The 26,027-nt window shown below is 43.2% G+C and overlaps 1 protein-coding gene across 8 annotated transcripts in view; it reads right to left on the bottom strand.

Moving 5' to 3' along the window:
* TNC (tenascin C) overlaps positions 1–26,027 on the bottom strand; it is a 106,148-nt gene that overhangs the window by 28,350 nt on the left and 51,771 nt on the right. For 6 of the 8 annotated variants that reach the window (XM_054221014.1, XM_054221016.1, XM_054221018.1 and 3 more), the window contains 10 exons: positions 20,109–20,695; positions 17,702–19,015; positions 15,642–15,905; positions 14,663–14,778; positions 14,410–14,566; positions 13,521–13,790; positions 12,208–12,393; positions 11,437–11,526; positions 10,458–10,721; positions 284–556 (listed from right to left, as the gene is read on the bottom strand). In XM_054221014.1, coding sequence (XP_054076989.1) covers positions 284–556; positions 10,458–10,721; positions 11,437–11,526; positions 12,208–12,393; positions 13,521–13,790; positions 14,410–14,566; positions 14,663–14,778; positions 15,642–15,905; positions 17,702–19,015; positions 20,109–20,695 — 3,521 coding nt within the window. The remainder of the gene's footprint in view (positions 1–283; positions 557–10,457; positions 10,722–11,436; positions 11,527–12,207; positions 12,394–13,520; positions 13,791–14,409; positions 14,567–14,662; positions 14,779–15,641; positions 15,906–17,701; positions 19,016–20,108; positions 20,696–26,027) is intronic. The other 2 variants (XM_054221020.1, XM_054221021.1) reach the window with 1 other exon arrangement.

Raw genomic sequence — 26,027 nt, 5'->3', positions numbered from 1 at the left:
AAAAGTGAGTAAAGGGAACAAAACAAGCCATTCTGAGGTAGATGGAAAAAGCATTCCTAAAAGCGAAGGGCTCCATGGGGGCACTGAGGCTCTTATTGGAAAGTCTGATCATGAGACATTTCCATGCCAGAGATGTTCAGCCAAGCTTTAACGAGCTCAGTGCAGCCCATGCAAAGCCGACCGAGAGAGCAAGCTCTGCCGAGCAGCTGCAACAGCTCTGGCTCGCAGCCCTGTCTGCAAGGACAGGGCGCCATGAGACTGGGTGAGTGACTTGAAGAGATACCTGTCATGGTTTCAACAGAAAGAGGTTTGGTCCTGTAGCCTTGAATCACACCATGAAGTGTGATGTTATAAGGTGTGTTGGCCTTGAGGCCTGTAACATTCATAAAGCGCAGTCCGCCTGGGACTGTGATATTCCGGGTTTCTTCGGGATTGTCCGACTCCTGCACCTGAATGATAAAGTTCTCATAGGCCCCATCGGCTGCTGTCCAGGTGAGCTGGAAACCATCCCAGCCAGTCTCTGACACTGATAATTTTCCAAGCTCAGGTTCCTCCTCTGAATAAGGACAGAGAGTCAATCAGTTACTCAGGTTACAGGGTAGTGGCAATGAGGTATTACTTAATGATGTTCTGTGTTAATGAATTTCATTTGTAATCAGTGACTCGGGGATGGACCCCCACACACACATTTACATTCTCAGCTGCCTCAGATAACGTGTAAAGTCTCTTCAGAGACACAGCAAACCAGAACATTAAGAAAAGAACTGCAGTAATAAATAATAACCACATTAATACGAAAAGGCTGCTTACAGAAAGCAGCTTATAGACCATCTTACAGCTGCAAGTGTTTTGCCAACATTAATTACAACTCCCTAGGAGACAAGTAAGTATTACTATAACCACTTTACTGCACTACTAACAACTCAGTGTTTGCCATTAAGAAATGGCTGCGAATACTGCAACGATGCCTGATGTAAGGGTAGGAAGACATTGAGTTTAGAGTACTTGGATGCAGATGTTTATGCTTTCAATTGTGTCCACAAGGAGGATGCTATTTATTCTTCCAAACTATTTTTAATCCAAAACAATAAAGAAGGGGAAAATTCCTCCATGTCTGCATGTCTTTAATTTAATGGATTTGTCTTCCTTATGTTATTCTGCCCACAAAAACTTCCTGGAGGCAGAGAAGCTTGGGTTTTCAGAATTACTGATATTAATCTCAAATTGAAATCTGCATTCACAGAAATCAACATTCTCAAAAGGCATCACTGGGGTGGCCAAGGAAGTTGGGAACCATCAGAGCTAACTCTCTGAGGCTGTTAAATCTGAAAATTTAGGTCATTTTTTCCAGTGAGAACAGAAAGTCCTCTGTTACAGAGGAAATATAACCAATACCTTAAAATTAACAGTCATATGGGAAAATGACAGAATAATACCTGCTTTTTTTCTACATTAAAAATCTCGCTATATGATCCATCATTGGCCTGTGGACTGCAATGACTTTTTAGCACTTTTCTTATTTAGTTGCATTGTCGACACATAAGCATATAATAAGAAGAGAGTCTAGCTGAATAATCCCGATCTGCACAACTAAGAATTTTTAATAGACAATGCAGGAGGGAAACGCATCTGATTTGTCAGTTCAACTTTAAGCTTTAGGTATATTTTAAGACAGAAGGTAAAGGGGCCCTGGAATAAATGGAAACTAGGTTCAGCAACATTACTCAAATTTTCACCCTGTAAAAACAGAGTGCATGTTGTATGAGTGTTGCATAGCCTTAGGTAGGTAGCTGGGGTTGTATTTTCAGAGGTTGAGCACTCATAGGTCACAGCCAATTCTCTTCAGTGAGATTCAGTAACGTACAGTGAATTGCTACCACTCAGGAAAGCAAAAGTTTTGACAAGCTTTTCCCATCCTGTTAGAAAGGAAGAGATTGATTATGAAATAACGCCATGATGTTAAAAAGCATGACTCCAGAGCTGTTTTGCTTTATCAGGAACACAAATAAGCTACATTGGGGCAAAATATGAATCCTGTAAAAATAGCACTGTTTCGCTGAAAATGAGAAAGCAGGACAGAAAAAGAAGTGGTTGTATCAGAAATAATGATCTTTTGGTGGCAACAGAAACCAATAAAACAAACACATTTCCTTAAAATGAAAGTGCAACTAAACCAAAAGTTACAGTAAGGTAAAATCTTTCAAGTAAAAGCTTGATTATAATAAATAATGCAGCAATCATCACAGCTTAAAAGCAATTCAGATTTCTCTGAAGGGTGCTCAGTTTCATTCGCCTCCAAGATGCAGCGTCCCTTCTCCTCCCGTCTGTTTCTCATGCATGTCTGCAATGGAAGCGCACACAACCCCATCATGCTCTCTAGGGACCAAGAGATTCTGCTACAAAATCATGCACCAACTTGGACTGTTGGAGACCTCCAAGAGCCTCATCCATAAAGCATCCAACATATATGACAAAACAATGACAACGACCATGGCAAATGATATCAAGGGATGATGTTTCTTACTTTACAAAAAAAAAAAAAGAGAACAAACCATTGAGAGATGAGACTGCTCTAGCCTTCTTCGTAGGTGTGAAATAACCTGTGTGTTTCTATGTAAATATTTCAGCTCATGCTGTGAATTTGGTTTCGAGTGATGGACAGGTACAGTCATTAGCCTCCAGCTAGATTCTCCAGATATGAACTTACACACCGGTACTTTAATCATTATTGAACTGAGCCCTGTGGCTATAGACCTGCTTCCTCATGAAATTCATGTAACAGGGATAAGAGGTGGAAGTTTTCAGAAAGGTATACTCCCAATGTGTTTCAATCTTTTTTTTTCTCTGACATCACCACTTCCATGCCAATGCTACAAAACTGCAACCTCCTTGCAATCTTTCTCACATTTGAGCCACAATCCAGACAAATACTTGTAGTATCTTGCTATTTTCACATTCCTGGTAAATAGCAGATGCATCAATATCTCTCTTTGCATGCAGTTTGAAAAGAGAGAATTGATGCTACATCACCTTAAAAGCTGCATGGGGCATTGTCCATGCTGCACCACTCAAGGCTCTCATTCCATAGCAATAAGAGTTTTATCCCGTGCAAAAGGAAGAAAAAAAAAAACAGCTACGAAGAAATGCATCACTCGCAAAGCCTAGCATTTCTGCAGTGGAACAGCAGTACGAAAATGAAGTTCTGTATTTCAAAGCAGAAAAGGAACATATGGCTAACGAATCCATAGAAAATACCTGTAGCAGCTATGGCTTCCAGGGACCAAGAGAGCTGACCTTGGGTGCTTCCATGGAGGGTAATCTGGTAGTGTGTGCCAGCTGTGAGACTGGTAATTTCTGTTTCTCGATGGGTTCCCGGCAAAAAGATTTCCTCTGTTCTGTTTAAACTGGACAGGTCTTTCAGAGTGATAAAGAACTGATCAAATACCTCATCCTGTGCTGCCCAAGACAAGGTGAAACTACTGAAAGTCCTGTGTGTTATATTAAGGTCATGAAGGGCACCAGTGGCTTCTGTGATGGGAAGGTCAGCGGGCACCAAAAGCAGAGCATGAGAATCAGTGCTGGGGTTTGTTAAGTAACTTAGCTCTGTAGGTGCAGGACTGCTAGGATTAAATGATGTTTCATTGTTTGATTCTCCAGGTGTTGTGACTAGATGTGCTAAACAGAGGTAAATTACAAGTTAAAATTTCCTGGTAATAAATCCCCAAATACACCAAAAGGTGGCTAACATCTGCTACAAAACAATTTGTGTGCTTTGCATTAAAGAGCTCTAAGAACAGAGAAAACAGATGGGTACTTCTTTTTTGGAGACTGAATCCAGGCCATAAGCAAAGGTAGCATCACCAAGCACAACATGGTTCTCGCGCAAGCACAGTAATGAGCAGATCCAGGGAAACAACCATGAAACTCAGAGATGAGCTGGGATGCTTCCAGCAGAGAAGTGGGCACATCCTCAGTTGATGTAAATCAGAACACTTTGACGACCTCCAAAGAACTTCGCTACTTTACATTGGTGAGGATTTCAACCCTAAGTCTCTCAAACATGCCTTTTATCTTTACTACAGCGTGTCAGTTATTGCTTCTGATACAAACCGTAAGTGCAATGCATGCCAAATATCACAAACATATCTGAATCCACACTAAGAAATCAGCCACAGCAGAAGCATGCTAAGCCTCGTCCTATCAAAACCAGGTTTGGATGAGTTATCCATCTGGATACATGCAGAATTTTCAAAAAAGGCAGGGGGACACACATCCTTACCTAAAAACCAAGACAGAAAGAACTTGAGCAATCTTTCTTTAAAGAGATCCAAAGGAACAGAAAGGAAAAAGAGCTGGCCTTCAACATGCTGAATGATCTGTGAACATATCTTGTAGTACAGTCAGATTCTGAAAATCTCAGAACTGTGGAGATCACAGAGAAGGTGTTTCTGATCACAGCTGCAAGGCAACAGGCAGGTGATTTTTCTGACATGCAGAATTATCTCCTCATTACTGTAAAACCACATCATTTCACACCTCAGTGACTGCCTTGCTTTCATGCTCCACTTGCATTCAATTAAGAGAGAGCAAGTCATCTACCATCATCAATCAGATCAGCACAAATACGTACTCAGGATTCAGTATCTGTCTCCAAATCCACACATGTATCAAAAGAAAAAAAAAGTTCTCAGAGGAGAAAGATCAATTAAAAATGTTTTCAAATAAGTGCAGAAACATTATCTTGAAAATACACTCTCAGGACAAACACAGATGTAAAAACATTGTTTTCTGCACAGTTATTTTTATTTACATATATCATTGATACTCTTGACTTAGGTAAGGGCCCTCCTTAAATTACCCCAGCACACGATCTGAACCAGGCCCTATGTATGGTACAGCCTGAAGATGGCCACGTTGTCATCACACCAGCACGCCTGCAATGCTAACCACTAGAAGGAATCCCTTCTTTCTCAGTAAATGGACTGTCAGAACTATCTGACTGCACTTGGTTACTGAGCTCACGTAACAAGGCAGGAAGACATGGAAGACATGCAGTAGGAAACCGTTAGCCTTCTGTGGCTTTCAGCTGCTTGGGCACAATTAGATGCCAACCAGCCCTCTCCTATTCTGGGAGCACGCAAAAAACTGGCATCGAGCAAGTGCACTGGTACTTGGTTCAGCCTTAAGGTTGTCTACTTAGCATGCACAGTGGTAGCTGGGCTTCACTGGGGAGTACTTCTGCAGAAGACATGCACAGAGAGAGCGAAGAGAGCAGTGGGGAGGAAAGGGCAGCAGAGCGTTACACATGTACAGCTCCATGCTGTGGATGGTCCCACTGGGAAACTGCCATGCACCCTGAATTGGAAACCTAGGACAAAACATCCAAAAACACAAGGGAAAAAGAAAAAAAACAAAGTTGCATTACAATCCTGATATACCAAGGATCCCTGAGGAAACCCTGTGTAATATTAGTCAAAACTGACATCTCATTTTCCCTCATTTTATTTGACCACCCCTACTGACTTGTCTCCCAGACTCCTGTCGCTTATAGTATAACCACGCAAGGACTTGGTTTCCCTAACCTGAATGGGAAGTACAGCAACAGTTCAACTGCATTATACAAAAACAGAGGGACCTACCACCTAGTTGGCACTTTAAATCAGAATTTTGCTGTCACAAGTGGGTTAATAATAAATATTATTGTGCCAACTTTGACAACTGCATGGGAGGTTGCCATGTACAGATTGTCTCATGGAATATATATAATAATATGTAGTTACATTACCTCTGGTATTTTTTCAGGCCAAATTCTGAATATTGCCTCAGGTTTAATGACTTGACTCCATAAATGAATTTGTGGATGAGAAAGAGTGGTCTACCCTCTACACACACACACCCCCCTATAAACACACATATACCCCACATTGTGTTCATGTGTAATAGAGGAATATGTGGCTTTATGTACAAACATACAACAGATAGAAAAAAGAAAATTATTTGAATACATGGAAAATACTGATGTTACAGATAGTGTCAGTGTTCATTGTTTTGCAGATAGAATACTATAACAGATAATGGAAAATCTGGAAAAGAGTCAAACTAAAGGATAACAAGACCAACAGAGTTCAAACATTTGACTTAGCAACTAGGGGAATAGATGGGGAGAAGAGAAAGAGAGCTCTAGGAGCCGCAGGTGGGTGGATGAATCGCAGCCAGACAGGATGAGTCATGGTGGCAAAATGAATGAATAGTAGACGCCAAAGAGCTGAAAGCTAGGTAGAAGGAACAGTGGATGGACAACAAACATACGCTCTTTCTCAGACTAGAATACTTCTCAATATCATTCTCTTAGTAAAATCTTCAGGCTGAGTATGGCCCAAATATGTCCATACTGCTGTTGCTGGCCTTTTGAGGAATTCCATTGTAATGCTTCACTGGCGCTTTTAACAAAAAAGAATGTTAATGTCCTGCCAGGACATTTCCACAGTTACTTGGGATGGAGCAAACAGTATTCTGCGTTATTTCTTGCTTCTGTCTCTTGGATTTTATATTATTTTCCAAGAGAGGCTATCAGCCAGTTTCACTGCGGAGTGTCTCATCAGCTCAAGCACACTATAAGGCATGATGGCCTACAAAGGTACTTGCATTCTTCTTAGACCCCCTTTGGCTAAATGTCTTTCCCCTCTCTCAACCAGATGGTTAAACTGGGCTTACAGCGCAGGTGCACCTCTGAATTTCATAAAGAAAGCATTTCAATGTATCACGAGCCGGAAATACTACAGGAGCTACCATTAAAATTCCTCAAACTGAAGTCAGCTTCCAGGTTCTCTTAGCAGAGGAATCAGCTGAAGAGATGGACAATCTTTACCAGCAAATTTATTTTCCCAGTGGTCAGCACTGTAGTTTCCCATTGCACTAGCACACCTAATCTTTCCTCCTAACTTTTCTGAGTTTGTATAAAAAAGGGTGCCGCAATCTAAAACTAGTAGAAGCCAGGAGAGGAAGAGGGAGTGATGCACAACACAGACAAGGGTCTTTAGCAAACAGCATAAATCTTCTTAAGAACATTCAACACAATGGAAAAGTTACTTCTCCAAGCCATGCTCCTACGGGCAGTTCACTTCCAGAGGCAAGACTGTATCACATCCACGATTCATCAGCAGTTGCTGCACAATCTGGGTCCTTCAGCAGAGGAATTTGATGTTGGCACTTGGTTTCTCTAATGTCCACTCATTTATCTCCACAGGCCTCTCACGCCTGATGTATTACCATCCGTCTTCCTCCAGGACCCACATTGTGCTATGTAGGCAGGGTTCCAGAACCAGAGCAAGAAGGAACAAAGCTGCAGTCTGACTGCTCAGCTTCCTCAGAGCCAGGTTACGTGCTCACCCTACAGATTAGTTGTTAATCTGATGTAACATTTTCAAGACATGCTGTCAGAAAGGTCCCTCCAACTACTAAAACGGCTCATCTTCTTTGATTTCTGAAGTGGTTCTTAGCCAAAACCTTAGTGCAGTGCTGAGTAGGTCCTCTAACAAATAAGCAGTACCCTATTTTGTGACACCTTTGTTAATAACAGAAAGGAGGTACCTGTTGTAGCCACAGCTTCCAGAGGAGAAGAGCGCTGTTCTCCAGCCAATCCATACACCTTGATTTTATAGGAAGTGTTAGCTTGGAGGCCGTCAATCACAGCACCTAGGGATTCTCTGGGCAGGGAGGTTTCTGCAGGGGGCCCAGCTGCCAGTGACACTTCCTTGTACTCCACCACAAAACTACTGTAGACTCCTGTATTCGCATACCATGAGACACTAAAGCTTTGGTCTGTTACCCTGGAGACCACGAGGTCCCTCAGTGCATCCTCCTGCATCCCTGAGGCCTCTGGAGTAAGAAAACTCCCAGAGCCAGAGAGCTGCTCTGGGTCAGGAGTCATTGCCTGCATTGGGGTTAGACTATACAGAGCTACAAAGAAACAAACAAGCAAATGGCAGCGTGAAATAGTCAGTCTTTGCAGGAAAGCAAAATAACATTTAGCAAACTGTTCACTTCATAATCTTTACCATCCCTTGAATGTAGAATCATGGACACCAGTTAAAAAAAACAAACTTTGTCACTTGAGCTGCACTTCATCCATATGAAGAGACAGAAGCAACAGAAGGCTGCCATCCTGTACTGTGGAAGATTTTGTGACATGTTCTTTGCTAGAGGTTCATGAGCTCTGAATGTTTCAGCTGTCTGTGTGTGGACAGTTGATAAATATAAAAAGGTAATAAGAAGAATGCGAGAGGGGAGAGAAGGCACCAACAGAAGATCTTCAGCTCTGGGGCTGAAAGAAGCTTTACCCTCAGTGATAGAAAATTTACTATGCAAACAAATAAAAATAACATGTGAAACTCCTGAATACCTGCTGGCAGAGAAGCCTGACTAACCATCAAGAGGCTGGGAAGAATATAAGATGAAAACTGGCAATCTGGAGAAGCAAAGGAAACTCTGAAAAGAAAATTTCTCAGCCCTTCCATAGTCCCTGGCTCCCTTGTTCAGCGGGGATGGCACATGCCCCTCTAAACAGCAGGACTGTCTCCTCCACCCACCGAGGAGAGCTAGCCCGGACCTCCCTGTGCTACTGGCATTTTCCACTTCAATCTTTCCTTTCTCTCCCTCTGGTTGCTCCAAGTACTCTCCCCAGCAGCGCAATGGACCTGAGGTCCCCCATAGCTCTGCAAGAAAGGGTAAAACAAGACGTTCGTTTGGCTGAGCCTGCGGACTTCAGGACCTCCCAAGTACTGGGAACATGGATAAAGAGGGCTGACTTGAGGGTGGACAAAAAAAAGTAAACTGAAGAAGAGACCTCCTGTCTTATACCCCACCGGCTCACAGAGCATTTCTGCCTCCCCGTGCTCATGTGTTTGGATTTGTCCATTCCTACGCGGGAGGAAGGTCACAGTGACAGGTTATGTCAACTACTGCTGTTGCTTCTAAGGAGCCCACTGTAGAGAACTCTTTGTTTACTGGCTGCTCTGAGTAAAGACTTAAAACAAACACACTGGCCAGATGAATGTATTTATAAAAAAACCCAAAAACCAAACCAGGAAAAAGAAACCACCTTGTAAGACTTTGGAAACTGGTGCTGGAAAGACCAGACTGTGAAATTCCACAGCATTTTGTTTCTACCTTTTCATCACCCATGCATACTTCTTTTGAGACCACTCAGTCTTCAGACAGGTGGGAAAACAGATAACTGCGGAAAAATCAAAGCCTGCTCGCTCCTGCCACATAAGCCTCCAGCTTCCTTTTGTATATGTGTGCCTCGAGGCCTTCTAATTTTTCCCTACATTGGACACAGGCCTGACACGCATCAAACACGTAATTCAGTACTGATGGCTTTCTGTAATTTACACCATACCATGTAACTCTCTGCTGTACGGGATTACTTGAGATAATAATAAAGTGTTCAGAGGCTCTGCTGGCATGAACACTACCAGGGAACATGAAACCAATTTTGATCAGTTAAGCTATATAGTTTTTAATTTGTAAAATCCACAACTTCTGGCGTGTGTTTACCTCATAGATGGTCTTTCGGGAGAAAAGGATAAACAATTTGATACCTGCTAAGGACAATAATTGTAACCCATCTGATTCTGATTTCAATGTCTCTGCCTACTTACAGCAGTTCAGGCTTTGCCTCACAGGGTTTAGCCTGAAGGCACAGACAGATTCAGAATTTATTCGTGTTCTGTACCGAGATATAATTCTGTATGCAAGAAACCTGGCATCAAATTGTGGCACAAAGAATAAAACCTTGTTCAACCAGTAGTCCACTAATAGTGGTTAATTGGAGTGGTTTGTAAAAATGGAGATGGCAAAAAATGGACCCCTTATTTGTAGACAAACGTAACAGTTGTGGTATCCAAAGGAAACGGTGACTGTGACCAGATTTGTGGCAGTAGCCTTTCTAGCTTGTGGATAAGAAAACTGAAAAAGCACAACATCAGAGCCCTGTTGACCCTGCTGTAGCATGATGGGTAGAGGCATGCTGTGAAGAGAATTCATTAGGCAAGAACAAGCAATGTTAAATACATTCTGGTTGCTCTTCCTCTTAGTTTTTGGCTGCAGAAAACAAAACAAGTTATAAGACATAATGCACAAAAAAGCAGCCTCGTTTAAAACAAAGGACGATGTCTGCATTTCCTGCAGGATACATAGCTGCGTTCTTTGTGAGTCTTCTCAAAGGATAAGCAAGAAGTTGTTGAGAACACGGAGCTAAACACAGTAGGTAGGGAAACACACGGCTATCCCTCAATTAAGTCTATCGCGCTAGACAGAGCCGAGTCTGCTCTGCAGGCAACTGATGGTTTTAAGCAGTTCCCCAGACAAGCCCTACAAAATCAGGTGAAATTGTACTTGGGCTAGTCATTGCCCCATGACCTGGTGCACAGCACTCATCAAAAGCTGTTACTCACCAGTTGAGCCCTTGACAGTTGTGGGTTTGCTTTTGTGTCTGCCTTTCTCCGCCACCAGACTAATGGTGTATTCCGTCCCTGCATCCAGCCCTCGCAGGACAAAAGAGGTGCTGTCCACAGGGATCTCCACTTCATTCCTCCTTCCAGTGGGGCTAACGTAAATGAGGCGATAACGATCAAACTTGGCCACTGGTCTTCTCCAGCGAAGGGATAAGGTGGTTTCAGTGGGGTCACTGACTTCCAAGTCCTTGGGGTTATCAAGATCTACAGGTCAAAAAAAGCAAAGTTGAGGTGTCTCTGAACTGCCCTGGGAGTTTTCCAGGCATCTGTAGACAGAGTAACATCTGTACTTGGTGTCTAGCAACAGCTCAGAGTCTTATCCACCTTTTGGAGCTTTTGAAGCCCCGCTGCTGGATATAAGTAGAGGATGATGAAGTTCATTTTTACAGAAAAACCACACTAGAACAAATTTCCCACGCTTACACTCACTTCAGCAGGCACTGCATAGAGGAGAAGTAGAATTTAAGCCTTCAGAGAATCTACCTGGGAAATTCTATATTGTGAGAAAAATCCTGGATCTGACAGTCAGTCGGGACTATTGCAACCACTGAGGCTGCGCCCTTTGTCTGATCGACCTTGTGGCCATAACCACCATTCCTGCCAGAAACCCTCACAATTAGAGAATGGCCAGAGTAACCAGTGTAAGCATAATTACCATTAAGGAGCCCACCTGGAGATGAAACTCCCAGAACATTAAGAGATCCTCATACAGGAAAAGGATGCCAAATTCAGAGGTCAAAGTCTTTCGGGAAATGTTTTTTCTTTCCCTTGAGGGAGAATGTCACATTGGTACCAAAATGAAATCAAGGACTTTCTAAAATATTTCATACAACATTAATTGGAAATGAAAGAAACTTCGTAGTGGCTCCACCTGACTTGCTGCTTCCTCCGGAGCACAAAGGGGGATCAAGCTACTCACCAGTGCCAGCATTAATGGTAGCAGGAGCGCTTTCCCTGTCCTGTCTCACTGCTGTCACTCCAATGCCATATTCAGTTCCAGGCCTCAAACCTAAGAGATGAGGAATAGAAGTATGAGTTCCTGACCACAGAATACGCCTATGGGCGTTTATTTAAATAAGGGCAATAAGATATATGCTTTGGTGTGTATGCAGAGAATTTCCACGTGCTTGCCAAAGGATAAAGATTATGGCTGACTGAGATTGTATTTTGGACACTGTGCGAACACATACTCAGAGATAGCTTCTGCTTTCAAGGCCTTGCAGTGTAGGTACTTCTGCCAAAGAAAAGCAGGTAGACACATCCATGTGACACGGAGAAAGTACCATTATCTAGCCTTGCAGGCTGGTAAGGCAACTTGCAGGTAACACAGAAAAGCTGCAGACTGGCATCAGTAAATACCATCCCTAACACATGCAAAAGCCGTTTGCACTCAGGGATGTGAAGCCATATCCACAAAGACATGTAGCTACCTAGAGCTCAGGGAACTGAATCCTAGTGGGATTCAGAGATGCGCGTGAAAGTGAAATGGCTACAAACCTTCTGTTACCCATCTGCAGGTGTGTACATATACATCACATGTATTTTAATTTAATTGCTCGTACTCAAAATGCATAACCTCTGCTTGTACCTCTTACATATAGTGACCAAAAGGGCATTTTTTCACTACACTAGTGTGCTCTAGAGTGACGGCAGCAGCATGACATTAATGACAACCTCTCCATTCCCCTACCTGTGAGTGTAGCTCTGGTTGTTGCTTGGTTGCCCTTTGGCACTGTGACCTCAGCATGGTCTCCACCAGAGATGGGAGCAAATTTAATTCGATAGTTATCAATATTTGCATGGCTGTTCTTCCACTCCAATGTAATGCTGTTGTCTGTCTGTGACACCCGCTTCAGGTTTCTTGGAGCATCCAAGTCTGCAATCAATCAACCAATAAATCAATAAAAATAAATAGGAATAATTCTCTTATGATAGCATCTCTTATAACAGTACTTTTTAGAAGGTGAAATGATCCATAAAGCTGGAGTTTCCTCTCACATGATACCACTATGTTAACTACATCAAGCAGATTTCTTTTAGCATGAAATGGAGAGTTCACTAGCTTTGGGGAAAACATCAGTGAAAGAAATTCAACATTTATCTCCTGAGACAAAAAAAAACATTTTCAATTTTAGTAATTACTTTTTATTACAAAATAATTTTGTAGAAAAACATATTTGGAGGAAAATATTATTTTACCTATATAAATACCTCATCTTTCAGAAGGAAAAAGGCTGCTAAGTAAAAAGAATTAATCATCCCTAGGCTTTCTGTTCAGTAAATATCTTGGATTCATGGCTGAAAGACCTCTAAGTCTCAAAACAAAAGGTGAATATCACGTAGAAATCCAATGGGCATTCACTGTTCACACCTTTAGTAGGCTCAAATCCTGCTCTGAATGAGTAACTACATTTTAGGATGAAAAGGAGGTCATTCTCTATGTACTATTTACTCAGCTCCCTTAATGCACCAAACCTTGATAACATGCTAAAGGACCCTCTCTGTCACAAAGCATTGCCAGGATCACTAAGGAGCAAAGGAAATTTATAAAAGCATGACAGAAAACATCTGCAGAACTGAAGACGGAAAAAAAGCAGTTCTCTGCTAATCTGCTATGCATTTAGACAAACAAGATTTTAGATGGAATAGGAACCACGGAAGATATTTAGGCTTAGCAGACAGACAAGCAATCCAGAGGAATTTGTTTCCTGAAGCAGAGATTTAGGTTATGATGAGCAAAAGCTTTGAAGAGACTTAATAACGTAATTCCCATTTTCAAAATACATTTAGATACTTGGGGGGAGTCTAAATATTTTGTTGAGCCAGTGAGGTACATAAGGCACAAAAAAAATATTCTCCGCTTTCATGCACCTCTATAACAGTGCTGATTCTGTGTTGATGCAGTAACTACCAACTCAAGCAACACTACACAAATAGCACAGGAAGACTGATGGTGACTGTATTGCCTTCCCAGGAGTTTGGATTGGTATCCAGGCCTCTTACCTGTGACAAAGACTTCTTTCATGGGGTCGCTTTCCATGTCCCCTCGACGAGAGACAAGTGTCACTTCATACTCTGTGTGCGGCCTCAGGTTTCCAATAGAGTATTGGTTTTCATCTTCAGAGAGGTCAATGGTTGTCCTGTCCCCTGGAACGTCCTTGGGGCCATAAGTGAGCTCTATGCCTTCAATTTCAGCCAAGGGTTTGGACCATGTGATAAGAGCTGTGGTGTCTGTGACATCTTTTGCCTCGATCTGGCTGGGGGCATCAAGCTCTGTTACAAAGAGAGAAAAAGGCATTTTTAAAAGAAATCTTGCCAGAAAAATCATACACGTTCTTGTGCTTTTAATTGCTGATTCAGATCAAAATTATTTGTGAGTGGCTTCTACCAACTGAAACTTATCTTCATTGACTTTCTTCCTTTACTTTCTATAGTTGTAGAAGAAAGTGACAAATAGAACCAATTAATCATAAGGTTAATTCATGAAAATTCATTAAAATCAGAAGCTACCAAAAGACAGACAAGCAGAAACCCTAAGAGGTTCTCCATCTGCACAATAGAAACTCTCTTTTAAATAGTTTTTTCATGCAAATATCACCAAGATGACAGAAATTCTAGTTCCTGTTGATGTACATTTTGAAAAAGAATAGAAGTGCATACTGCTCGCTACCTTCTCGCTAAATATAAATTTCCTTTCCTCTTCAAAAACGTAATTTGAAAAGGAATTAATTTCTCCTCATGTATTCTCCATTAGCAGCTCCACTTCCTCTCCCCCCCCCCCAGCAATTCACAGTACAGAGCCTGGCTTTCTCTTTGTTTAAAAACTCCTTAGGCTACACCAAACAGCAGTCGTTTTATTGGTGGCACTACACTAAATACAGGTTGTGCTTACTTGTGGTTATCACTTTGGATAGTCCTGGTCCTCGGGTATTGTTTTTCACTATATGAAGGGATACATTATACTGTTGCCCTGGTGCCAAACCTGGCTGCATATAAGATGTCTCTGGCCTTTTCAAGCTGCTGGTAATATCTCCGTTGTCATCCTTTTTCTGTAACACATAGAACAATCAGTTAGACTAAACTTTAAAAATCCAGGTTCTTTCACTTATATATGGCATCTATACATGAAAACACTGCTTCCTTACCATATTACGGAAGACCAGCTCCCAGCCATCAAATGAAAAGTTCAGAGGATCCCACTCCACCTGGACGGATGTTTCTCTAACAGATTTGAATTTCAGACCTTCTGGAGCGGGAAGATCTGCAACAGAAGAAACAGGATATCATTACACGAGCAGCAAGTTCCCATAAATAGGGCACCGGGGGTGGGACATCTTTCCACACCTATAAATATCTGCCATGTAGGTATCTGCGTCTGAGATGTTTAAACCCTCTTCACAGCCAATTGTTCTGCCTTTGGAGAGACATTCCTCTAAGCTGTTTTAGATGTCACCTTAGAGCAAAACGATAAAACAAATTTTGCCCTAGAAATCTCTTTCCTTGCCCTCCTGAAAGAAGCCTAGTGTGGACATTTGAACTTATGTGAGATGAATCCTGCCCCAGGTCTCTAAAAATGAGCACAGTGACAGACGTCAAAGGGCATCTTTTGAGGCTGGGATGTTTAGATACGACTGTGGTGCACACAATAAAAAAATGGAAGATGAACAATGAATGAACAGACAGGCAGACAGAGAGTAAGTTGTGGTAAAACACACTAAAGATGCAAAACAAATATAACCTCCACTTAAGTCAAAGCGGTTTGGATCCGAGTAATTTCATATTGCTCTTCTACATGCTGCTAAATTTTTATATTTTTTTCAGGAACATTACCAGATTTTTAAAATACACCTTGTTATGAAGAAGCCAAGGGTCTTAATTTACAAAGATCTCATAATATTCATTGGGAGGCACTGTAGAGAGCAGAACTAGTGAACTGTACTTTTAACATGGTCATTGGTATTGGAAAAGAACAGAAAATGAAAGTGAAGACAACTGTCTTTGTCCAGAACAGAAGATGAATTGAAAATAGAAGATAAAAAAAAAATCACACCCTAAAAAAGTGATGTAAATAAATACATACTACGGAATAGACAAAAGAATGAGTACAAGGACTATTAAACTCACATGTTGCTACCCTGGCACTGACAGGAATACTCTTCTTGTTTTTAAGGATTGCAAAGACACGGATGAAATATTCTACACCCGGCTCCAGTTCATGAATAGTGGCAGCTGTCTGGTTTCCTGGCACGGTGAACTGCATATCCAAGCCACCACTGCTGGTAGGGACATAGGTGATGAGGTACTCATTGACAAGATTCTCATGCTTCCATTCCAGATTTACAGTTTTATCTGTTACGTTTGTCACAGTCAGTTCAGTTGGAGGAGACACTAGGAAGGGGAAAAAACAAAACAAACTTATAAGAAGTTTTCAAGGCTCAGAAAATAATGACTTACCCAGTTTTACATTTTCCCAGGAGCAGCTTGTAAGAATCATCTAAGAAACAGGGAATGGGGAAGCCATGTCACACAAATTAGCCTCTTGAAGAAAGGAATGTTCAGCTGATGAAGCCTACAGACATTTCCAAAAGACACAGGCCAATTTCTGCTCATACACTTGCACACAACCTATGGCTGACTGCGTTCCAGCTCCTCCTCTCATGGCTACTGCACAAGACTACTATAGCTGGGTCCCTAGCGATTCAGATGTTTAATTCAACTGCCAGCAACACATGATTTTATAGCTGGAAGTCCTGGGGTTTGGATACACAGAATTGCACAGATTTTCCAAAGTAAAATAAAAGATTATTTTTGTAAATACTTACAATGGATTACTCCACATTTGCACACACAAGAGCATAAAGTGTGGCTTGGGAGTCTTCCAGAAGGAGGACATGAAAAATGGGAATTTCTTTTCAAGGGTACCCATTGTCTTCTATAATGTTCCCAACCCCAAAGTACTCTTTGATTACTCTACAAAGATCTTAGTTTCAAAATTTCTCCCCTGGGATCTACTAAAGAAAACTACCTCCTTTATAGCGCAATGCCTGCCATTATCTAGCTGCCAAAATTTTCTATCAGTTTCCATAGAGTCAGTGGTACTGGGAAACTAAGCATGAGACTTTCTAGCTAAGTTTCCACTCCAGCTGATTCTATGCTTTTACTCTAAGCTTTTGTCAGATCTAACACACACACACGCACATATATATATACACACATATATAAAATAAAGTTTTACTTTAGTTAGAAAAATCTATTTGGCCAATTGAGTGATAGCCGAGGCCCCTATGGTAATCCTGAAAGCTTGTACTGCAATATTTGCAACATCTGGCAATTCCATCGTGACAGTTGTCTCATAGAGATCACTCAGATAGGACGTTATTTTCTGTGCGTGCCTTGCCTCCACTACCCCCTTTGCCTCCACCAGGGCTCCAGCCCAGAGATCTGCCTCCAAAGCAAAGTTGCTGAGTCCTTGGTGGCTGTCAGTGTATGTTGTCAGTACTGTGTGTTTTGGTTTTGGTTCCTACAACAGCAATAGTGTTGTAAATGCAACCCCCTTTCTTATCCATCCAGCATGAGACTGGGAACGAGAATCTGGCTATAAGAAACGTTTCATACCCAGGTTCTTTAGTCACTGACATTCATTATCTACATTATCCTATTCCTGCAAAGCCTTTAGTCAAAATTCAGTCCATATTCTTTTAATAGATCTTGCTGAATACCTAGTAAGACAACTCTGGACCTCTGGACACCCCCTTCTTCTCCATAGCTAGAACAGTTTCTTTCAGATGCTTTTTTTTTTTTTTTTTTAGCATCAAGAGGTACTATAATAAACTGAAAGGTCATGGTGACAAATCCCAGCCAGTGATAGCTACAGCTCAAGTGACATTGTGGTGGGAGCAAACTTGGAGATAACAAATGGCCCACATCACCATTATTAGCCTGTTGGCTTGCTGACCACCAAAAGTCACCAACCACCGCTACACTACATAGCCTTGAAAAGTAAGGGAGGCCAAGAGCTTGCTACTGGTTTTGTTACTTCTCTGATTCAGCTGTTTGGATTATGATAAAGACGAGTGGCAACAGGGCCCAGCTCTATGGAAAAGGTTCACAGAGCCTCCAAGGCTGCTGGATGGACACAGGGAATTACCCAGGGGACGCAGTTCAAACGGGACATTGCAACCTACCATCGGAGCAGTCATCCCCCATGTAACCGTCCTCACAGACACACTGTCCGTCGATGCAGCGTCCTGCATTGTTGCAGTCGTTGGGGCAGGACCGATCACGGCAGTCCTCTCCCATGAAGCCCTCATGGCACACACAGCGCCCATTGATGCAGCGCCCGTGCTGGTGGCAGTTGTTGGGGCAAGACAGCTCACCGCAGTCCTCCCCCGTGAAGCCATTGTCGCACTCACAACGCCCCTCCACACAGCGCCCACGGTTGTGGCAGTCTTCGGGGCACCGCAGCTCCCCACAGTCCTCCCCTGTGTACCCCTCGTCACACACACACTGCCCATTGACACAGCGGCCACGGTTGTTGCAATCGTTGGGGCACCGCAGCTCGCCACAGTCGTCCCCGATGAATCCTTCGTGGCACACGCACTGCCCGTTGACACAGCGCCCACGGTTGTTGCAGTCACTGGGGCACCGCAGCTCCCCACAGTCCTCCCCAATGAATCCTTCATGGCACACGCACTGCCCGTTGATGCAGCGCCCACGGTTGTGACAGTCATTGGGGCACCGCAGCTCCCCACAGTCCTCGCCCAGGTACCCCTCGTGGCAGATGCAGCGCCCGCCCATGCAGCGCCCACGGTTGTGGCAGTCCTTCGGGCACTTCTTCTCACTGCAGTCATCCCCCACGAAGCCCTCGTAGCAGACGCAGAGCCCGTTCTCGCAGCGCCCGTTGCCATTGCAGTTGTTAGGGCAGGTCAGCTCCCCGCAGTCCTCCCCGGTGAAGCCCTCCTCGCAGAAGCAGGTCCCGTTGACACAGCGCCCGCGGTCGAAGCAGTCATTGGGGCAGATGAGCTCGCTGCAATCCTCGCCGGTGTAGCCCTCGTCGCAGACACACTCGTTGTCCACGCAGCGCCCACGGTTGTGGCAGTTGTTGGGGCAGAGGGGCTCGCTGCAGTCCTCGCCGGTGAAGCCCTCATGGCACACGCACCGCCCGCTCACGCACCTCCCATGCACGCTGCACCCCTGGGAGCAGAGCTCTTCGCTGCAGTCTGTGCCTGTGTACCCCTCGAAGCACACGCAAACCCCATCCACGCACTTGCCTTGGTCATTACAGTCAGAGGGGCAGGTGGCCTGGCTGCAGTCCTCGCCAGCAAAGCCTTCGTTGCAGATGCACTTGCCCTGGACACAGAGGCCCCGGTTGAAGCAGTTGCGTGGGCAGTCCGGTTCAGAGCAGTTGGGGCCTTTCCAGCCTGGCTCACAAATGCAGCCGCAGATCTCGATGCTGTAGTTGCCGTGCCCACTGCAATAGGGTGTTGTGTCCAGGCGACCTGTACCAATGATCCAGAAAACCCATTACTCCTCTTGTCTGTGATGCATTATGCCAGCACGGCACACATGACCTAAAAGGGTCTGATTTTCTTAGCTCCCTACAGGACACGATTTCCAGAATTACCAAAGCTTTTAAATGAGAATAACTCCTTCTTTCTCCAGTGAGACTTAGTTTACCCAGGTCTTTTTATTAATATTTTCATTAAAGTAGTTTAGTTTTCTTTTAAACTCATAAATCTCTTTCTCCCTTCTCCTCAGAGAGAGGTCAGAGAGCATCTGTCATTCATTTCAGTGGCCAGTCTGGCCCAAACCACGACAGAGGAATGCTTTAATTAGCACTAATGCCAGGGAAGAGCCCCTGCCAGCTGCTTGGTAAATGAGCATGCTGGATTCCTCTGCCCTTCTCAAAATCCCTCTTCCACTGCCTGAGCAGCTTTCCTGACTGCTTCATTAGGGCATGCACCATGAAGCATTATTCACCAATTCACTCCAGAACATAAAAAGCCAGGCAACACGTCGTATCATCAACTGTGAGACTGGCTCTGTGCTCGGAGGGACAGATTACTACTGAGCAGACCTGTGTTTTCTCTCTTGTATGACCAATCGCTTGCTTCAGTTCAAAAACAGCCGGCAGTATACTTTTCCCCCCCCCGTCTCTAACTGTTTGTGCTTGCCTATTACGTTATGTTCTGCTGTATTTTTATTGGTCTCTATTAAGAAAAACTTGGAAACGAAAATGGTTGCATTGGCAGCTTATTCAAGGGGACAAAAAGTGGAGCCAAGAGTTTAGACTGTAGGAGTTTTAATCTTAACTCCGACACAGATTGTCGCCATGCCCGAGTGCCGTACATGCTCAATGCCACAGCTACAAAGCGGCCCAGGCAGACTCCTGACCCACAGATTCACAGAACCGCAAAACTGTGAATGAATGTATCTTGCAAGCTGGCCAAATACATCCCCAGTTTTGATTACGTTTCAAATTTAACAAGTTGACTTCTGCTCATTCTTGAAACAGATTTGAGTATCTAGTCTAAACAAGATCTACGGCCAGCACAGGAATTTCCCCAAGAGCAGCTCCCCAGTCTGCCTTACCTTCCACTGCCTGGGAATTCGGACAGCATCCAGCCCCGCTGGCACACTGCTCCCGTAGGGAGGATACCAGCCCCTCCAGCTCCTCTAGTCTGCTCAGCAGATCCTTAATGTCTGGGGCAGCTGCACAGCCACAAGCCCGGCGGGGAATGTTAATACGGTGCGTGAAGACAATCTGGTTCTCCTCATTCACTGTGTGCTCCTCGTAATTCTTGACGGGCTCAATTTCCGCCTTCAGGTCTGCATCACCACTTGCTGTATCCAGGTCCACAGAGCAAAGGGAGCCAACAGGCAACTTGATGTTGTAGACATGGTTAAAAACCACAGGCTGATTATCCTCTGGCAAGGTGACGTTTAGCCCAGTCTCCCGCTTCTGCCGGATAATTCGCTTGATGAGTCCACCATTGACATGCTGGTACAGCAAAGCTAAGATCGCACAGGCCAAAACCTGGGTGGGGAGTCCCATTGTAGCGTTCAGTTCCTTTTCAAAGCTGATAGTCTTATATATGTTTGGCCTTTGTAGTCTGGTACATAAATTGGAGAGACAGTTCAAAGGTGGATATCCTTTCCTTTCCTGGCACACTTGTTCCCTAAAAGAAGAAAGAGCAGTGTAAGGGATGGACCACAGCTACACCACCCAACAAAAGGCCTATGACACTGAACGTGTGCTGGCACCCTTAAAGAACATGGCTGGGGTGCTACTCAACGTACGATCTCACTTCACCCAAGCTTATATATAACAACACATGTACGAGAACACTGCATTACCTTGTTTTCCAGGATCTCAGTGTGCTTGTAAGCAAAATGTCACAAGACATGAATCTTGAAGGAAGCTCCTATTAGTTCCAATTTAGAGCAAGTATAGCGGAGTATGGAAGGTTTAACTGCCTCAAGCAGAAGACCAGAGCAAGGACTGCTGAGTCTCATCTCAACTGAAAGCACTACTTTCAGACAGAGGTAGGTAAAATAGATATATATTCTATTATGATTCAACTAATGTTAAAAGGCTGTATTTCCTTCACCCATTAGTCTACTGCTTGCAGGCTACAGAAAGCTGCATTGTGTAAAAAATTCGAGCCATTGTCAAAAGTTATATCAACACTACTGAGCTTATTGCAGCCCTTTTCCATATGCTTTAAATTACTCCAGTTGCTCCACGGCTTGTAGCCCAACAGTAAGTTTCACTATACTGATGATTTGCATGAAATGGAGCTCGTTGGAGAATGCTGCAGGTTGAAGGTTCTGGTGTTAGTGGTTGTACCATAGCTAGCAATATTTTAGCATAGAAGCAGCGAGAAACAACAGAAGATGAGATTCCAACAGGGGAGAAACCCTGTAAGAAACAGCAGTAGAAATACACGTGCACACACATACACAGAAAAAAGGGAGAGGAAAGAAAGGAAAAGAAATCCTTGGATCATCTAAGTCCTTCACGAAAGAGAGAAAGCTTTACATCAATACAGGTGTGAAACCATCTTTTTTAGCAACCAATAGACCTTTTCACTGGGCAGCATTTCCCACTGTCTGATCTTCCATCAGCTAGTATACAAAGGCTCGCTGATGGTTACAAGCACCTGGCTGGACTTTACTAGCTCGTCCCGAAACTCATTCGTTTCCAACACTTTCAGTATTTCCTCTTCCTTCTCAATCTGTACCTGTTCCTTTCAAATGATATGAGTTAGGGCAGATGAAAGAGATCTATTGTCTTCCATGCAGAATCAGCCCTTCAGCATGCAGAGCGAGAACCAAAAGCAGCTAATGGACTGACTAAACAAGCTCACCCAATAAATGTCATCTTGGCATTTGTTTTTCTTTCTACTCCCAGAAAACCTTGGTTAAGCAGTTAGGTCAGCGACTATACTTCACTAGTTGTAAGCTAGTGAAATGCCAGTAATGGAGGAAACAGCAATTTATTCTCTAAACACCACTGTTTTGACGATAAATCCTTTGTCAGATGAGAGACTAGCTTCTTCCCCGCTTCTGCTTCCCCCAAAGTGTAGACATCATTTTTTTCCCATGCTACCCCAGCTGCTTTTGTAAAAGAATGACAATAATACAACAGACAGTTTACTGAAGTTAATTTTTTTGTAGACAATGTTGAGCTCACAAAGAGTGAACTTCACCCCTTTTTATTGGGGAATAAATCAGAAGTAAACAAGCAGCAGTGGAAGCTTTTTTCTTGTCATGGAAAAGCATTCAGCTTTAAGCCATTTTTAACACCCCATTTGTTCGAATATGCCTGCAACCCCTGTCTGCCCCAGAAGAGATGACCAGGAAGCTAAATAAAGAATAACAGTCTCAGACATGGTCCAGGTGTCATTTGTGACTCAGGCCAGTCCCTAAATTGGGTTGCCAGTTCATGAAACGTGTTCAGGACAGTATTTGAAGTGGGATTTTACTCTCAAGTACTCCCACTTGGGGTTTACGGATTGTATTCCATGCAATGAGATTCCACGTGCAGTACACTTTTTGCCCTGAGACAAGGTCACACACCTAAAATTGGTGCCTCATCCTCAAGTAGTTATCTAAGGGACAGGCTGCTTGACAGACGCATCACCAACGGAAAATGGAACAAACTGGAAGCAGCTTTGCATCTAATTCTCACTGAATTTTACTGAAAGTCGAGCATCAATTTCTTTATGGCTTTTGTAAATCCCAACCTACAAGAATATGGGCCTTGCCCAAATCAAGGAAATTGACTGTAGTTTTTCTTCTGGCTGACGTGAATTTACATATCATTTTATGACAGTACAAACTGTGATTTTTTTTAATATGCCTGGAAAATGAAAAACCGGCTTCTGACAAGAGCCACTGTCACTGTTAACTTCCCTACTGATGAAAGCCATGTGAACACCGTTACTTTTAATGGATACTCACTGCATTACAGTCAGCCAAACCTCACAGCCTACAGATGACACTTAATGTATCTTGGCTGACATCCTTTTGAAGTTTATGAAGAGGCACTGTGGTGGTCTAGAAGAAGCATTCCCCAGTGTCTGATCTGTGACCTCTGTGTTTTAACACCTAGTGTGATACCTGAGCTAATTCAGATCAGGTGTTTCTCATCTGATCTGCCAAGGACCCAGCATGATTAGCCAAGCTCCACTCCTGAATTTGAAATCTACTAAACAAGACACCTTCATACAATTATTTACACATTAGCCATATTTTTGTCTGGAAGAACAAAGACGACATCCTCCTCTCCAACTCCCATTCCTCAAACATATCTAAACAACAGCTCAGACCACAATGGACCACCCAGGAGCAGAGTGTTCTAGAGATAAATGGAAACCACAGCAACTGTCAGGCTCTGTCGTTCCTTCATTTTTCCCCGTCTTCTTCCCTTCAGAAAGGTTCACGTAGATTGTATTTTAAACCTGCCTCTTGGAGACATCTCCTCTCTATTTTCTTTGCAGACATCAGCTGCTGGATTATTCACAGGCACATATAAGTCTTATAGCAAGAATTTGCAAAAGATGATGATCCTTATCATCACGAGTTTGGCCTTGCTGTACACGTCTTAAATTTCCCTGATTAGGACTTCCTGCAGGTCTGGATTTTGCAGTCATGTTACTTAATAGGTTGTGTACTAGGACCATTTAAAAAATAGATCCAAGAACATATCTGTCGGCATCACCTGAGGCCTGCTGTGGACACCTTTGCTTCCAAAAGCACTTTGGTAGCCTCGCCCATCTGAGTACAGCTTGTGCAGGTGCAGGCTGAGCGATGAGACCTTGGATCACTAACACTGGATGCACCAGCTATCCTCATCAGAGTACTTTTTCTTTTTTCTTTTTTTTTTTTTTTTTTTTTAATTGTGCACAGTCTTCTTTAGAGCACATAAACTTACCAAGTGATATAGCTGAAAGTATTGGTCTAGGTGCCAAGGACAGAGATGTCAGCCTCTCCCTAATAAACGTGCCGCTCGTATCAGTGCAACGTGGGAACAGAGCATTTGGCAACGGCTCAGCCACCGTGGCAGTAGCGGTGATGAAAGTTTGGCAACTCCGCAAGGAGAGCTGGGTTCAAATTCAAGTCAGAAGACTACGAAGATAATACACATTTTTTCATCCCAGCCACAGGCTAAACTTTCTGTCTCCTCTCTACTCCTCGGTATTGGCTGGCTCAGAGCATGGTACTATTCACTTCAGAGTTTACTTGGACTATTAAAAAAATAGAGACTATGAACCGAGAAGCTAATCATGGCATCTATGCAGTACCAGCTGATGCAGAAAAATTCAGGAAAAAAAAATTCCTTGTCTTATATAAATACTAACTGTAAATTTAGTTGTTATCCAAAGAGAAAAAAAAGACCATTTCTAGAAAAACACTCCTTAATAGCTAATAATACTCTTAACAGTATGTGGTGGAAGTAAGATGGACTGTCAATAGCATAAAGGAAAGGAATAATTTTCCTTTCGACTGCAGCACTTTCATCCGAGGATCTGAAAGCGCATCATAGTCTGGCTGTCAAAAGCTGAAAAAATGTTAGGGTTTCTTTTTGTGTAGACACTGTCCCCCCTCCCACGTCCCCCTCCCGACATCAATACTTTTTCAGCCCCTTTCCGTTTAATTAGAAATTTGTTTCTTAATAGGAAATTTTCTACCAATTTTGAAAAAACCACAGGAATCCTGACTCCTGGGGAATACCAAGCAAAGGCAATGTATGAATATTTTGCTTCCTCAAAGACATATTTGCTGGAAACCAGCAGGTGTGAGAAACTAAATTAACGTTTGCATAGTTTAAAGTTCTCGCGTACCACTCTATTCTCTCTTGCAAATTCAGGAGTGGCAGAGTTGTGAGATGATTTGTGGGTACGTGGAGCGATAAATATGCAAATGAGAACCCTGCGCAATTTTAATCAAAACAGATTGCAGCAATGAAGAAATGGGGGTGTTAAAAACTATCTCAGCTGTCCTGCTTAAAGGAAGCAGAAGGCTGATTAGATTTGCTCAGACACTCTTTACATGTCACGACTTGGAAATTAGACTTAAAGGCGGGGGGGGGGGGGGGGGGAAGAAACAATTCTTCTCTAAACATAATTTCAATATTACAGCAGGAGGGGATAAAATATCATCACCATGTATTGGATTCAAGCACATCTTGTTAAAATCTGCATAAAAGTAGCAATGGGCTGGATTCTGACAGAGAGGAAGGCTCAGTTGGAAGAGGGCCATAACCCTCTACAGAAAACATGAAATGGTGCATTTTGAGGTGCATTTGTTAATTGCTGCCCCCAAAATAGCTTTCTGTGATCTGTTAACTGAAGAAACTTCATGTTTCGAGAATTTCCACCAAGTTGTGTTCTGGCCATCTGTTCCCTCAAGACTGGGGTATCCTGCAGTGCCCGTGTGTGGGCACTGGCATCACGATATCACGGTGCTCTTTTCTTTATCTATTGCCACACAGAAAAAAGAGCCACGTTAGGAATTCGATCTGACCTGGAATACTCCCTCTCTGCACACATGGGGAGCTTGTGCTTTTGCTACAAGGAATACAAGCAGTGCTATTACAGAGGATTAATACATTGAAACTGTCTGCCAGAGAGCATTTTTACAAGGCAAGGCTTCAAAAGATGCAACCTTTTAAAGAAAAAAGTGCTAATGTAGCTTTGCCAAGAGCATGTGACTCTTGAGGCTCCAGGCATCTCCTCAAACACAAATGGATTAGGTCTGAAGTAAATTGAAATGTTCTCAAAGAAAAAGACTGAGGGGGGGGAGGAGGAGGCTGAAAGTTTTGACATAGCAGGCCAAACCATGAACAGTTGTGACTTCACCATGTTTCACTGCTGTTTCCATACATTCATAACTACAGAAAATCATTTTCTTTCCATTCCCAATTCCAACGGGGCAAAGGAAACAGCAGGGCTACTCAGCGTAGGTCAAACTACATTAAATCACAGCGGAGAGCAGAAATTCATA

This window comes from Rissa tridactyla, chromosome 14 (assembly GCF_028500815.1).
Source record: "Rissa tridactyla isolate bRisTri1 chromosome 14, bRisTri1.patW.cur.20221130, whole genome shotgun sequence".
Classification (NCBI taxonomy): domain Eukaryota; kingdom Metazoa; phylum Chordata; class Aves; order Charadriiformes; family Laridae; genus Rissa; species Rissa tridactyla.
The sequence above is the reverse complement of the archived record's forward strand: the minus strand, read 5'-3'. Positions and strand labels throughout refer to the sequence as shown.